The sequence below is a fragment of the Eublepharis macularius genome, chromosome 16 (genome assembly GCF_028583425.1).
Source record: "Eublepharis macularius isolate TG4126 chromosome 16, MPM_Emac_v1.0, whole genome shotgun sequence".
NCBI classification, from domain to species: domain Eukaryota; kingdom Metazoa; phylum Chordata; class Lepidosauria; order Squamata; family Eublepharidae; genus Eublepharis; species Eublepharis macularius.
This window is the reverse complement of record NC_072805.1, coordinates 25425474-25441424: the sequence shown is the minus strand read 5'-3', so window position 1 is coordinate 25441424 and position 15951 is coordinate 25425474. Positions and strand designations below refer to the sequence as shown.

At 43.2% G+C, this 15951-nt stretch overlaps 1 protein-coding gene across 2 annotated transcripts; it reads left to right on the top strand.

Moving 5' to 3' along the window:
• The first annotated feature begins 8330 nt into the window (after positions 1 to 8330).
• CLEC3A (C-type lectin domain family 3 member A) lies at positions 8331 to 13528 on the top strand. Of its 2 annotated transcripts, none has more exons than XM_055000795.1 (3): positions 8331 to 8448; positions 9752 to 9829; positions 13137 to 13528. In XM_055000795.1, the coding sequence occupies exons 1-3, from the start codon at positions 8331 to 8333 to the stop codon at positions 13526 to 13528; spliced, it is 588 nt and encodes a 195-aa protein (XP_054856770.1). The 2 variants fall into 2 exon arrangements, with proteins under 2 accessions (XP_054856770.1, XP_054856769.1); XM_055000794.1 differs by having other exon boundaries at positions 8331 to 8457.
• The last annotated feature ends 2423 nt before the right edge of the window (positions 13529 to 15951 follow it).

Here is a 15951-nt window from a genome sequence, read left to right as displayed (position 1 = left end):
TAATTAACAGAAACAAGTAGGTAGGACAGGAACGGTAACAGAAGGGTGATCTTTCCTATAAACTGTAACTCTTATATCTGTGCCTGTTTCTGTTAATTACAGAATCGACAGTGTGGTCCTAAAAAAAACACTTTCCTGGGAATTGTGCCCATTGAATAGACGTGGTTAGATTTCTAAGTAAACCAGTTTAGGATTGCTCTGTAATAGTACCATGCTAAGCAGGACTACTCCAGTCTAAGCCCACTGAAATCAATGGGCTTACACTGGAGTAACTATGCTTAGGATGGCCCTGTTAATCTACTTATGTCAGGCCCTGTCACCCAGGGAAACAACATGGCACGTCGTAGCCTTGTAACAAATGAAAGAGGACTTTTACATTCTGTGGCTTAAACTGGTTGATGCACAGTGTTATTTTGAAATGTCATCTTGTTAGCAGCTGTGAGCCTTTGAGGATAAAAATATTCTTAATAAATAGATGTTCATTGCTATGAAGAAGTGCTCATTGTGTCTGGATCTTGTCTAGCCTTGAAGCTGTATAAAGGATATGATTCTCAGGCTATGATTCTTTATTCTTAATTTTTATTGGAAAAGGAAAAAATAATAATAAGCTTCATACAGAATAGAAATAAACATATGAACATTACAGTGAGAAATCTACACGTAAGCATCGATAAAAAGTTTCCAAATGTCTCTTGGGCTACAACAACTGTTGCGTTCCTCATTTTTCTGGACCCAATGGAGCAACACGCAAAGGCGATGCTGTATGAAGTGGAGCACTCTTATACAGAAAACCATGCAAAAGTTGCCTCGTGGCCCTGGACTGTGCTGATTTTCTCCTTCATGCTCTCTTTGGGATCTCTGTTCTAAGAGAGACCTCTCTAAGAGCCACAAAAATGCATCCGGAACAAACTCAGAAATTATAATATGAAAACTGCTGAAGATATGGAGCTGGGCAATGTAGTCTTCTCTGATAGATTCCATATTCAGGATGTGCAAGAAGAGTGAAGTCAAGGTTCATAGAAGAAACATAGACAATACTAATAAATTCCAACAGAAGCAAAACTAAACCGTTGCTTTTATTTTTTCAAATGCTGCCATCTTGTGGAACATTAATGTTACAGCTTGGTTAGTCAGTCATTAATGAATTGATACGCATGAAGCTTCTCCAGAGGCACACCATGTCTGTTCTGTTAAGGTCAATATTGTCTGCTCTGATGGACAACAGCTCTCACAGGTCTCAGGCAGAAGTCTCTCACATTACCTACTATGTTTTAACTGGAGCTGTTAGGAATTGCACCAGAAACCTACTGAATATCAATATCTACCACCGAGCTGCAGCACATTCCTTCTCATGAGTCATTATGCTAAGAAGTTACTGGTGCAACTAACCAGGGCTTTTTTTCAGCTGGAACACGGTGGAACGGAGTTCCGGCACCTCTTGAAAATGGTCACATGGCCAGTGACCCCACCCCCTGATCTCCAGACAGAGGGGGGTTTAGATTGCCCTCCGCACTGCTGGCGCAGAGGGCAATCTAAACTCCCCTCTGTCTGGAGATCAGAGGGCGGGACCACCGGCCATGTGACCATTTTCGCCGAGGGCAATTTAAACTTTTAAAAACTCCCCCCTTGTTCCAGCTGACCCAAAGTGACGTCATTGTGCGGTCCTGAGTTCCACCACTGAGTTCCACCACCTCTTTTCCAAGAAAAAAAGCCCTGGTCAGATCCAAAGACCTTTTTATTGAGAGCCAAGCTACAAGTGACAAATTACACTTGCCTGGCAAGTGAACAGACTCACGTGTATTCCTTCCTGTTCACTTGCACTCCATTTGCACTCCTTCAAGGAGGACTCTGGTGTAAAACAGCCATGGCCTAGGACGTAACACACTCCTGAAGTGCTCTGGGTTTGAGGTGGGCCCTTCTGCAGTTCTACAGGGAACAAAGCCAGACTAGTTGATGCTTCAGGGTACCTCAAAACAACTGAGACCTAAAAGGGCTGGTGCCCTGGTGAAGGTGAGCTGATGAAGTACCACCAGAACCTGTAGAACCATAATGGAAAGGGGCTGGAAGATGGAGGTTAGGTGAGGCCAAAGGAAGGAAAAGATGAAAGAAACTGTGATAAAGGGTTATTAGGAGAAGAACAGGAGTGAGTATTTAAGGGTGTTGTGTAGTACCATAGTAGAGCAAGTACGTAGCATGCTGACGGTCGCAGTTTCAGTTCCCAGCATCTCCATTTAAAGGTGCCAGGTAGTAGGTGAGATGAAAGACCTCTGCCTGAAATCCTGGAAAGCTGCCACCTGTCAGACGTCATTGTGCGGTCCTGAGTTCCACCACTGAGTTCCATCACCTCTCTTCACAGAAAAAAAGCCCTGACTATTATCATATAGCTATCTTGAACTGAACTTTCATAGAGAGATGGACAGAAGGAAGGTTGGATGTGTGACATAACCCTTATTCACTTGTGTGTGCTTTGTACCTTTCCCAGGCCCATTTGAACTTTCTTTTGGCCTTAAAGTAGTTTCCAGTTTTGACACAACTTCCGCTGCTTGGCTCAAACTGCACAAGAGAGTCGACTTCAGAGGCAGGTGTTGGGCAGCATTCCTTTCATTGACCAAAGCTACTGCCTTTTGTTTAAGGAAGAAGTGATTCTCACCGCTTGAGTCATTCCCTAATTTCAGCTCTGGCTACTGACCTCATGAGGCAGGAGGTATGATACAAGGAAAATGCCCTGAGGTTACTTTTGGCATTGATGCCAGTTCAATATGTGTATTGAATGGTCTGGTTTGTCATTGTTTTTAGCAGCTCTAATTTCTTTTTTTCTCTTCATCCTGGATGGATGGGGAAAGGTGAATGGCCATGTGCAAAAGGATAGGCAGAGCTGTTTGACTTTGCATTACTGAACATTGCCTGGAGACGAGCGGAGGTTTGGCCAGAGCTGAAGGTGCTTTGAGGCAGCCCTGCACACCCATCTGAGAATTGCTTGCTTCTTATCTATGAGATTCATAGTGCTTTCAAACACTGTGAGGATGTGAGAGCGATCTGGCTGCGATATCTGTCACCCCATTGATCACCAGGGTTGATTCGGTTGATTTGACACACAGTGGAACTGCCTGGTTAGAAAGGGTAGCCAGGTATAGGACCTTTTGGACTAAAGATTATGGGAGACTTAACTTGTCTTTAATATGTGCTCTCCCGTTGGTGATAAGACTCCCTGCACATGGAAAGCTAGCATGTCAGGAAGCTGGGTTTCAGCCTCCATCATTTGGGAATGGAATAGACCAACCCCCTGACAGCTTCCTTTGGTGTCATTTTATAGTGGACAAAAGATTATGCTGAATTAATTTGTCTTTAATATGTGCTCTCCCTTGGTGATAAGACTCCCTGCACATGGAAAGCTAGCATGTCAGGAAGCTGGGTTTCAGCCTCCATCATTTGGGAATGGAATAGATCAACCCCCTTACAGATTCCTCTGGCGTCATTTTATAGTGGATCATGGGCTTTTGAAAAGCAGTACGTTTCCATTCTCAGACTAAGCATTATGTCTGTATTTTCCAGCATGCTCTTTTGAGTACTCTCTGATGGCTTCTCACAAGGAGAGCTTTGTGGCTTAGCCTTCCAGAGCTGTGTCCTCGCAGAAAATGCAGCGTTCCGTGCTGTTTACTTCTTTGGAATGAAGTAATCAAAATAAAGGTTTATTTTTTGCACTGCAGACTGAGCTGCACAGTCCATCCTATTTCCATCTTACAGATGTGAAGCAGCAGCAAGATCTGCGATGGCTCATTCACACCCCTCAGTCATCCCTTGTGTTTGCAGTGATCAAGTGATAAAAGAAATGGGCTGGATTCAGCCACCTTTTTCATTCAATCTCACCCAATCCCCCTTCTTATTACGACTCCCAAACACACAAGATTTTGTTCATGTAGATCCCATGATCCCCAGGACAGCCATTTTTGATGGTCAAAGGGACCTTTCTTTGTCACCAGCAGGAAAGCTGGGTGGACGCAACCCATGTGCGGAACAGATTCAAGAATATTTTCCAGGTGGGTAGCCATGTTGGTCTGTAGGAGGACAGCAAGATTTGAGTCTGGAAGAGCCTTACTGAGCAAGATTTTCAGGTTCTACAAATTGGGATAATATTTTCCAAACACCTTAAATGTGGCCTCAAATGAACTAATCTCTGAGAAATTCTTTCATTCCCAATTGGTTCTTTTGAACTACTACTACTACTACTACTACTACTACTACTACTACTACTACTACAGGTAGTCCCCTATGCAAGCACCAAGTCATTACTGACCCATGGGGGGATGTCGTGTCACAATATTTTCTTGGCAGACTTTTTATGGAGTGGTTTGCCCTTGCCTTCCCAAGTCATCTACACTTTACCACCAGGAAACTGGGTACTCATTTTACCAACCTCAGAAGGATGGAAGGCTGAGCCAACCTTGAGCCGGCTACCTGAACCTGCTTTCCGCCAGGATCGAACTCAGGTCGTGAGCAGAGTTTGGGCTGCAGTACTGCCGCTTGCCACTCTGCGCCACGGGGCCTACTACTACTACTACTGCTGCTGCTGCTGCTGCTACTACTACTAACAACAACAACAACTGCGCTCTTCTAGACAGATTAGTGTTCCACTCAGAGTGGTGAACAAGTCAGTATTATTATTATCCCCACAATAGAACTGGGGAGCTGGTGCTGAGAAGAGTGGCTTACTCAAGGCCATGTACTAAGAGTATCTCTACACGAGACACCTCAGCGCATGTTCAGAAATTGTACAGAGACAAAATGTTAGATGGGAAGCATAGTTTAAAAAGACAGAGCCTATGGAGATCATTCCTCAGAGGGTTTGTAATTTTATTTTTGCCTCCCTGAAGACTGTCTGTTTCACTTCTCCAGTCTAAAACTGTGTGGGATCACAACCAGGGGGCAGTGAGGAATGGAAATGAGCTGGAGCTGCCTTCTAGAGCCAGTTTGCTGTAGTGGTTAAGATCACAGGACTCTAATCTGGAGAGCCGGGTTTGATTCCCCACTCCTCCACTTGAAGCCAGCTGGGTGACCTTGGGCCAGTCACAGCTCTCTGGAGCTCTCTCAGCCCCACCCACCTCACAGGGTATTTTGTTGTGAGGATAATAATGGCATACTTTGTAAACTTCTCTGAGTGGGTATTAAGTTGTCCTGAAGGGCGATATATAAATCGAATGATGATGATGTTGTTGTTGTTAGGGCTTGGACCTGGAGAGGTTATAATCTCTGAAGTTACCCTTCTGGCATTTCACAGTCCCTTTGCACAGCTCCAGTGTTTAGCAAAGCCCTGCCACCAACTCTGTCTTTTAAAACTACCCTTCCTGGCTACCATTGTATCTCCCGACATGTGTTCTTCACGTGTCAGATGACTCATGTAGAGAGACTTCGAGCTCATGGCAGCAGTGGGATTCGAACCAGCATCATGCTGATTCGCTGATTCACGGCTGAACCACTTAACTGCTATGCTACAGCAGCTCGATATCTAGGACACAGTGGTTCTCCCTCACTGCTTTCCATGCCTCATCTCTTTCCATGTTAGGCAGTGGTAGATGAACTCTCCTCAGCCCAAGTAGAAATCATCTTGACACTGATGTGTTTTCTTGGCGAGCATTCACCAAAGAAAGTCATAGGATTTCAGCAACAGTTCTCTTCCTTCCCTTATATTTTCTGATAAGTCTGGGCATTTGTATCACATTGCATTGCACCTTGGGAATGGTAGCCCCCACTAAAATTGGTAATGGAAAGATGCTTCGAAATTATACTCCGCCACACAAAGTGGATATAGAACATTTGCAAGAAATGAGTTCGAATTTGCCCCCAAACAGAAGCCACAAACAAAAAGGTGTTCTGGCCATGTAGCTCACAGTGATCAATGAGACATTCACTGAGAGTAAGAGCTTAGCTTTAAAGTACTCTTGTTCACATACTTGCGGAGCACTCCAAATATTTACCAAAGAAGGTACAGAATCTCATTTTACATTCTGAGCTGCAGAAGAACTTCCAAGATAATCTTATCTACTTGAAATATTCAAAAAGTCATTTTTCTCTTAATAACGGAGACTCAAAGAAGGTAACCAGGTTAAAGCATGCAATATCCATTGCAGCTGGGGGGGGGGGGGGGGAGACAGTAACAAAAAAAATACATGGTTGTTGTGGCTTTTCCGGGCTGTATTGCTGTGGTCTTGGCATTGTAGTTCCTGACGTTTTGCCAGCAGCTGTGGCTGGCATCTTCAGAGGTTTAGCACCAAAAGACAGAGATCTCTCAGTGTCACAGTGTGGGAAAGATGTTGGCAGGTCATTTATATCTACTCAGGAAGGTGGGTTTGGGCTGAGTCATCCTGTAAGAGTTTCCCAGGGTGTGGAATGCTAATGGCGGGAGGCTTCACTGTATCCTGAGGAGGTTCTTTTGCATATGGATTGGTGCTTGATGTGCTAATCTTCTCTGCAGGGCTATTGTCGGGTATAGAGTGTTGAGCTGAGGATGACTCAGCTTTATTGCTGCTTTTAAGCAGCTTTATTGCTGCTTTTTGTGAATTGTATTTAAGGTACCATCAAGTCACACCTGATTTATGGTGACCCCACAAGATTTTCAAGACAAGATGTGAACAGACATGATTTTGCCATTGCCTGTCTCGGCATAGTGACCCCGGACTTCCTTGGAACTGTTAAGGGATTTTTCTGACCTTTTACCTATATGAGGTCTTATTGAACCTGCCCTCTTATACAGGAGGCAATTTCTGCTTTGATGGGTAAATTCCTTCTCTCAGACAGGGCACATTTCGAGGGGGAATGCACAGGAACGCAGTTCCAGCAGTTCCCCAAAGAGGTCACATGTCAGGTAGCCCCACCCACCTGACTCTCGGCCATTTTGGGCCCATTTTGGCCTGGATTGGGGCCGAAACGGCCTGGATTGGGCCTCTGACGGGTAGTGGATCACTCTCCCACTCAGCAGCGGCCCGATCCTGACCATTTTGGGGCCCTTTTCAGCCATTTTCAGCCCCTTTTTGCCATTTTGGGCCCAATTTCAGCCCTGAATGGCCAGGATTGGGTCCAAAACAGCCAGAATAGGTGATGTCAGGGGGTGTGGCATATGCAAATCAGTTATACCAATGACACACTTCCAGTGATGGCAAGAGGTGTGGCATATGCTAATGAGTTATGCTAATAAGTTCTTCCAGCTCTTTTTCTACGAAATGACCCCTGCTCTCAGATAAAGCTGCGGGTCATGATGAACCTACAGTAAGGAGAGAATATCAACATTTCTTTTGTTTTCATTTTCTTTTCTTTGCCTTAAAGAAGCAGTCTCTTAGGTTTTATACCCATAACAAAAGTACAGCTCCAGATATTTAAATATGTTTATACTACAAGATTTAATTTGTCCTTTCATTTAGGCCTGTTGGTGCCATGTTTCCTGGAGAAATGTACTTCTGAAGAATTATTTGTATTAACCATTGATCTTTTATTCTGTAAACAAATAGCAATTATTATGTAAAAAATTAGAGCTGAAGGGTATAAAAAGCCCTCCAGTGGAACTGATCTTTACACATTTCTACCAATGTGTCATGGGCTTATCAATATAAAACCAATAAATCCATATTCCTTTGAAGATCACTGCCTTTGGTGTCTTGATTTGTGTAAAATCATTGGCTGTAAGGGGGATATGAATAAAACGCAAAGTACTAAAAATAAAATTCCCATACAGGAAACAATCAGGGCTGACCCTGCTTATCTTTTGTGGTCTGACAAGATCAGACTAGCCTATACAGGTCAGAACTTCTGTGAATTATTTTATTGTAATGTCTTCCTGAAAGTGTCAAGAAATAGAGAAAAAATATTTTTAAAAGTGATGGCCCCCTCAGGAATTTTATCATTGTTATTTCATAACTTGGAAATCCTAATTACCGGTGGAAAATCCAGAGACTGTTTCTGCCTTATACTAAGCTGCAATTCTGACAATCTGCAGGTCCTCCTAGACAGTTGTTCTGGGGCTGTTAAAGCAACTTGACCTCATTGAACTCAGTGGGGACTTCTTCTGAGTCAACAATTTTAGGATTGGGCTGTAAGTCTGATAAATGTAATTGGTCAGAATTGACAGGAAATACGGGTCTGGGAGGAGGACGGAGAACAAGAAGGCACCTTATGTGGAAGCCAGCAGAAGACTTTAGCTCATTCTGTAAACAAGAGGCCGAGCCAATTCTCCCCCTCAGCTTTTTATAAAGCTGAGCCCGGCCTGTTCTTCTGGGACGTGGCTTTCTAACCTGTGACTGGGGCTGCTTGCGAAAGCTCTCACTCCCAGCCTGAAAGCAGATATGGCGCAAATGGGATTTCTGATCTTCCTTCTGGTTGTTACCATCCTTTTCCTGGATCAGGTCACTGGGCAGGCTTCCCATTCAAAAGCCAGGAAGCACAGCAAGCGGAGGGTGAAAGGTAAGCAGAGCAAATGGAAATGACGCTTAATAATCATTTTGGTTGTTGACATGCTACAGACCGCTCGTATTTGGGCTCTATGGATTAATCTGATTTGGACAACTGGTATTACAATACCAGATTCCAGAAGAGTAATAATATTACGGCGCTTCCGTACACATTTTCTTTAGGGCAAGGATGGAATTTCCGAAGACAACGTGGTCTAGTGGTCCATTTTGAAATCTAATACATAGCTGTTAGGCTCTAACAGCTATATATTGGACCACTAGATCACGTTGTCTTTGGAAATTCCACCCGTAGGGATTTATACCACCTGTAGAAGATAAAAACAAGACAAGCAAATAAGAACTATAACCACTAGACGTTACGTTTATCCAGCAGGTCCCATCCATGGTAATTCTATACTGGTTGGACTTTTGTATGGAATATGATTAATCTATTGGAAACTTTTGTATGTGTATTTCACTATGCATTTCATTGCAATATTTATTGATATTTATAACTACAGCACTTTGGCACTTTGCACTTCTCACAGATAAATAATATTAATATTTAAATCAATTCCACTTCGGGTAGCTTCTGTAGTTAGTGGACAGTGTTTCTGGATCCAGAGGAACTCTTTCCCCCTCTTGTTTTTGCTTTGGGGCTCATTCACATGGCAGCATGCCAACCTGGAACAACCCTCTCCAGCACTCCCCTTCCAAACCAGAGTCCAGCCTGGAATTTGCTTGGAGCTGGGATCTTCAATAAATTCTTGCCCAAAGCCTTGGGTAGGATTTCCAACAGCCAGGAGAAAAGTGTTTTCTTCCTTTTAATAGAGGCGAAATGAGCTGCTGTTTACTTACCTCCGTGCCAGGAGAAGATTTGGCTGCCCAATCCACACATTGAGCCTCTATTAAAGGGACAGGACATTTTTTCCCTCCAGGTTGTTGGCCTTGGCGAGTGGGAGAGGAAGGGTTGGATGAGGAAGGACTGTGACAGCATCTTGTTCTTACTGACAATCAGCACAAAACCCTTGGTATTTGTAATATGAGTGCCAAGAGTTCTGATAGAGATTACTAATCCCAAACCCTTTGCACATCAACAGTTTCCAGGGTCCTGAAACCGGTTTGTTAAACCACTTTAAATTTGTAATGAAGTAACCTCCCCACGCTGCTTTGTGCAGCTAAGAGAGCAATCCTCAGAATCCTCCAATTCAGTGGAGTTACTCTCTCCCAGAAATGTATATTCCAGATGGTATTGGAAATGTACATGTCTAATTGTATGCAGATGTACTGATTCTGTTAAAACTGACCTATTTCAGATGGCGATCTAAAGAGTCAAATCGACAAGCTTTGGCAAGAGGTCAACTCCTTGAAAGAAATGCAAGCCCTCCAGACAGGTACCACTGAATTTCCTTCTCTTCCTTCTACAAGAATATTTAGAGGTCGGATGTCTCTGAAATGGCTCTTCCCTACCCACCAGACTCCCTCCTAACTAAGAGCCTTTCACAAGTTACAACGAACATTTGTACATCCTGCACGTACGTGCACACTTCTGTTTGTAAGAAAGAACCAACAGGCGTTCACCTTACAAATCGAACCGTGGATACACCTGGATACATGTGTGGTTTATATCACATGTTCCGCTGCACACGCTTTGAATGTAGCATGAGAACTTTTCAACACAAGTATAAGAAAAATCAAGTGTACATGGAGGCTCTGTTCGCAAGTGACAGTGAATGCACATACAATCCACGTACAAATGGAAGAGTGAAGCATTCCCTTGTGCCTGCTTTTGCTCTGAACCAATTGGGAGATCACTTACAGATCTGTGTGGCATGTACTTTGGTCCTAAGCTCTAGGATTTTGATGGGGGAGTCAAAGCACATTGGTGGTAGAAAGTGCCATCAACACATAGCCAACTTATGGTTACCCCATAGGGTTTTTAAGGCAAGAGACGTTAAGAGGTGGTTTGCCATTGCCTGCCTCTGTGTAGCAACCCTGGTCTTCCTTGCTGTTCTCCCATCCAACCAGGGCTGGCCCTGCTTAGCTTCAGAGGTCTAATGAGACAGAGTCAAAGGATATTAAACCCCTGTTAAAAATCTCTGGGATTTCAAAGTGCTTATCTTTGGATAGTCTCTTCCCATAAAACGTGTGTGTGTGGTATGTGCCCGCAAGTTATTTCCAACTTATGGTGACCCTATGAAAGAAAGACATTTGAAACCTCCTATCATTAACAGATTTGCACAGATCTTGCAAACTGGAGGCCATGGCTTCTGTTACTGAGTCAAGCCATCTCATTTTGGGTCTTCCTCTTTTCCTACTGTCTTCAAATTTTCCTAGCTTTATTGAATTTTCCAAAGATTCCTGTCTTCTCATTATGTGACCAAAGTATGATATTCTCAGTCTTGTCATTTTAGCTTCTAGGGAGAATTCAGGCTTGATTTGATCTAGAACCCACTTATTGGTGTTTTTGGCCACCTATGGTATCTGCAAAACTCTCCTCCAGCACCACATTCCAAATGCGTCAATTTTCTTCCTGTCATTCAGCTCTGTTAAATCACTTTGAATTAATCTGGGGAAGGGGGAAAAGATGGAAAATTTCTTTTCGTTTTCCTACTGGCATCTCGTTTTTGTCAGTTGTTCAAGGAAACAAGTATGCTGATATTCAGAATGTTCAGTTTGGTTTTCCCCCCCTGTAAATAGCATTTTAGATACTTTGTCCTGCATTTGCAAAGCGCTGGACTTACCTCATGCACAGTTAACTTTATTTTGGCATTTTGTGGTCCTAAGTAATGAAAAGGCCTTCAGATCCCTGCCTTTGGTGCAAAGCCAAGTATACACCTATTTCCTGATATTTTTGGTCTACTCTAATGTCAATACAAATATCCATTTTTCCTTGCAGTATGCCATGAAACCTGTGCGGTGAGGCAGAGGGGAACCGTTTTTGAACATAAATAGTATAAATAACAGCCCCAAGTCATTTTTAGCTTCCCTGTTCCCTATTCCACCCTTCCAAATAAGAACAGCTGAAAGAAAGACAGACAAAATTGAATATCTGGTTGAGTTCAAATGATTATTAACCAGCACCACTGACATTTTTGTCTGTGTGAAATGGATTCTCATGGATTTCACAGAGAGCTTGGAATTCATTTCAACAACTTGCACAAGCAGTCAGATCCTGACTATGAATAGTAAAAAAAAAAAAAAGTGCTCTAAAAATGGGAGATACTTCTATAAGGGATGCTGGGTCTTGTGCCAAATACTCCAGGGCTCCCCCATGTGGCACCCATGGGCAACACAGCATCCCCTGACACCTTTCTTGGGGCCTGCCAAGTATTTTTTAGAAAATGGGTGAGCCCAGATGTGACATTTGTCCAGCTGGTGTTGATGATGATTGATTGGTTTGAATGGTTTTAAAATGTGATTTTACTATGTATGTTTTCATATTTTTTTTAGAATGTTCTGTTTTTAATTTGTTAGCCTCCTAGGGGCCCTTTTGAGGACAGAAAAGCAAGATATAAATATTATGTTTTCCTAGGTAACATCTTTGGGACAGATGGAAGCATATTCTAAAGTTTATTTGCATTTTCTTTACAAAATTTATACCCTGCCTTTCTGCCCAACCAAGGCTATTAAACAACTAAAAACAGATCATAACAAAAAAACAGATCATAAAAACAATTAAAAGCCAATTAAACCAAATACATAAATACATTAACACACAAAAACAACAAATAATGCATAGAGTAGGAAAGATTCCTCCTGGAGGCTACTGGAGAGTCAATCTTCACCCACTAATGGAAGACAGAGGCCATTTCCACACATGTTGAATAATGCATTTTCAATGCACTTTAGTTATCCTTTAGAAGTGGATTTTGTGTTTCGCACACAAAAACCCAGTTCCAAATGATCACTAAAGGGCACTGAAAGTGCATTATCCAACGTGTGTGGAAGCAGCCAGAGTTAGAAGAGGACATGGGAAAGGAGTTGCATAATTTTGGTACCATGACTGAGAACACCTTCTCTCGGTTTGCTACCCATCTCATTTCAAAAAGCTGGGGTACCTGAATCAGGCCATCAGAAGAAGAGTATAGGAGCCAGGTAGGTTTATATGGGAGTAAGCAGTCCTTAAGGTATGTTGGACCCAAACCATATAGGACTTTCAAGGTTAATACCAGCATCTTGAACTGGGCCCAGAACCCAACTGGGAGCCAGTGTAGATGAGGCATGACTGGAGTGATACGGTCCCGATGACCCACTCCAGTAACGTTCTGGCTGCAAATGAACATCCATGTTTCTCCAGTTTGGTGTAGTGGTTAAGAGCGGCAGAACTCTAATCTGGAGTACCAGGTTTGATTCCCCATTCCTCTGTTTGAAGCCAGCTGGGTGATCTTGGATCAGTCACAGCTTCTAGGAGCTCTCTCAGCCCCACCCACCTCACAGGGTGTTTGTTGTGGGGATAATAATGACATACATTGTAAACTACTCTGAGTGGGTGTGAAGTTGTCTTGAAGGGCGGTATATAAATCAAATGTTATTATTTATTACGTTATTATGTATGTGTCCGATTCAGATCAGGACTGCTGCACATGGTAGGAGAATTCCTGCATCATTTTCCAGACCTGCAATGGCCCCATAGAGGCACAATTTGCACTGCTGGGGGCTGCATGTGTCCTGATGAGCTACATTCTCTTCTTTTCACAGTCTGTCTTCGTGGAACCAAAGTCCATAAGAAATGCTACCTGGCGTCCAACAGTGCCAAACATTTCCATGAAGCCAATGAAGACTGTATAGCCAAAGGAGGGACTCTTGCTATCCCCAGAGACGGTGATGAAACCAATGCACTACGAGACTACGGCAAAAAGAGCCTGGCAGGGGTGGCTGATTTTTGGGTGGGTGTCACTGATATGGTCAATGAGGGGAAGTTTGTCGATGTCAACGGAATGGTTCTGAACTACTTCAACTGGGACCGCTCACAACCCAATGGGGGGAAACGTGAAAATTGCGTCTCGCTTTCTCAGTCGGCTCAAGGAAAGTGGGTAGATGAAGTCTGCCGCACACTCAAACGATACATTTGCGAATTCCTCATCCCTTAATTGTATTTGCAGCCGGGGCTGCCTCCAATTTTGCTTTGGAAAGACACACGTGCTAGGCTTGCAGTCACCCATGTTCACAGGCAACCAATTAAAATGCTGGCCATAGGCAATAACTGAATTCACCCACACACACTCGCATATGCTTCCTAGACAACAAGTGGCTGGAAATATTAGGTGAATCCATCACAAGAGGATTTGAACCAGGAACCAGGCTGGAGCTCTGCTCTTTGAGCTATTGTGATGTCTCAAGAAGTTGGTTGGCTTTGGTGGCCCAAGTAACCTTATCGGGTCATAGTCTGGCTTCACATCTGGGCACAGTTAAGTGGCCACTGTCCTTTACTGTTGCATCATAACAGGCCTCCGCAGCTTGGATTCCTTATGGTTGCCAGGTATGCAACCACCTTCCCGTTTTTGCAATCTCAGGAAGGCACCAAACCAAGATTTCCTATGCATCAAACAGGCTGCCATACATGGTGGGACCCAAGTTGTGCAGGGCTTCCCCTTCCAATTCTGCAGCATAACATCTCCCATGCTCTGCTCCCAGCTCCCAGTCTCTGTTCTGCCCCTGCCTGCTCTCATTTTGCTTTCTGCATCTGCAAGCCTTCTTTGGTTCCAACTCTTGCCTGATTGCGGCAGGACTCTAATCTGGAGAGCCAGGTTTGATTCCCCACTCCTCCACAAGTCAGTTGGGTGACCTTGGGGTCAGTCACAGTTTCTCGGAGCTCTCTCAGCCCGACCCACTTCACAGGGAGATTGTTGTGAGGATAATAACAACACCCTTGGTAAACCGCTCTGAGTGGGCGTTAAGTTGTCCTGAAGGGTAGTATATAAATCGAATGTTATTAAATATTGCTTTCAGCCGGCCAGTACTATTTGTCACTAAAACTCCCTGATCTCAATCTTCTGATAACTAAAAAAAGATCTAACCGAGCAGAGACCTAGATTTCCTTTCTGTTCCCCAAGAGTCTGCGAGGGACACAGGGATCTGATAAAACAGTGCATGAGAAGGAGATATTTCAGTCACCAGAGAATAGTGGAGAAGCTCTAGCTTTTCTGTAGATTCTATGCTGGCTAGAGGATATGTAGCCTCATCTTCTGCAAGTTTACTTAGGAGTAAGTCCCAGGTAAGAGAACATAGAATTGTAGCTTGAGTTCCGCTTTTGGATTCCAGTTCCAGTCTTTCCAAGTCTTAAAGCATGATACGGCTTCTTTCTGAAACAAACACATATTACCATTCTCATACATGCAAACATGTTAGTCCGACCCCTGAGATCCTTGTCTTTTGACAGTAGCAATACAAGCAGATATTAGCCACAATGGGACACTTCAGGATCAATGCACGCCTGCATTCGTATTGATAACCTTGCAGTTTACTGAAATACACAAATCTCTCAATGCAAATCCACCTCTTTCCTAAAGAAGGTATTTTATGTTAATTTGTTTTCCATGCAATTGGTGGGACTGGTGTGTTCAAAGAGCCATAAGCTGCGAGGACAAGCAATGTTCTCTTTTGAGCACTGCTCAGAAATTGCCAGTGCTTCAATCATCGGAGGTTTGTTTACACACATGTTCTTTGATTCTAACAGTATTCCACAATGCCCTGGATTAAATGAAGTATAGCCCCATCCCAGGATTTATACTGGAATATAGGAAAGAGGGCAAAGTTGGGGGAGAACTAGATCTATCGTCCCTGAGATATTAAGGGAACAATCTTCACAGGATTTGCTAGGAAGTAAAGCTCATATTATTAAACGGAGCTTACTCCTAGGAAAGTGTTTTTAGGATTGCTGTCTAAATTCTACAGCCTGTATGGTTTCCTAAGCATCAAGAGTTTAATATCTAAGCCTTCCAGGACACTGGGAATAAACAGTCATCAATAAAGTCTCTCTAGTCCTGCTATTATTATTGGATCATTTGTTCATTGCCTAACGAGAAACAGTAATGAAACATTAACTACAGTAGTTTTATTTTGCTGCTACAGACTAATATGGCTATGCATTTGAAATTATAAATAAAAACGCGTTCATCATACCCTTAAAAACTTCAGTCTGTACTAGTCAGTCACGAGCCTGTATCTCATTAGCAATATATAAACCAAGAAGGATTTTAGCAGATGGATGTGTCTGGAGCCTAGGGGCTGGATTTGTTTAACTAAACGTCAGCAACAAGCTGTTCTTGTTATGTAGAATTCATTGTTTGCCTACTATCTGCATAATTATAGATAGCAGGAATCCTTTCTCTGGAATGTAGCTTCCAAAACATTGCTGTTCTATCTCATGTTTGAATACCATTCTTTCTTGCTGTCTTTAAATTTTAATAAAGTTCTTTTTTTCTGAAAAGCACAAGAGTATGGCTTTGATCCTGCATTGTGTGCCATGTTTCCCTACAAGCCTGTGTATGAACTGAGGGGTCATGTCGCTCAA

Bases quoted from the DNA above. Each gene is read 5' to 3' on its own strand.
- CLEC3A (XM_055000794.1), top strand. From the start codon at position 8,331: ATGGCGCAAATGGGATTTCTGATCTTCCTTCTGGTTGTTACCATCCTT. The intron at 8,458-9,751 runs GCAAATGGAAAT...GACCTATTTCAG, and splicing joins GAGGGTGAAAGGTAAGCAGA to ATGGCGATCTAAAGAGTCAA. The intron at 9,830-13,136 runs GTACCACTGAAT...TTCTTTTCACAG, and splicing joins AATGCAAGCCCTCCAGACAG to TCTGTCTTCGTGGAACCAAA.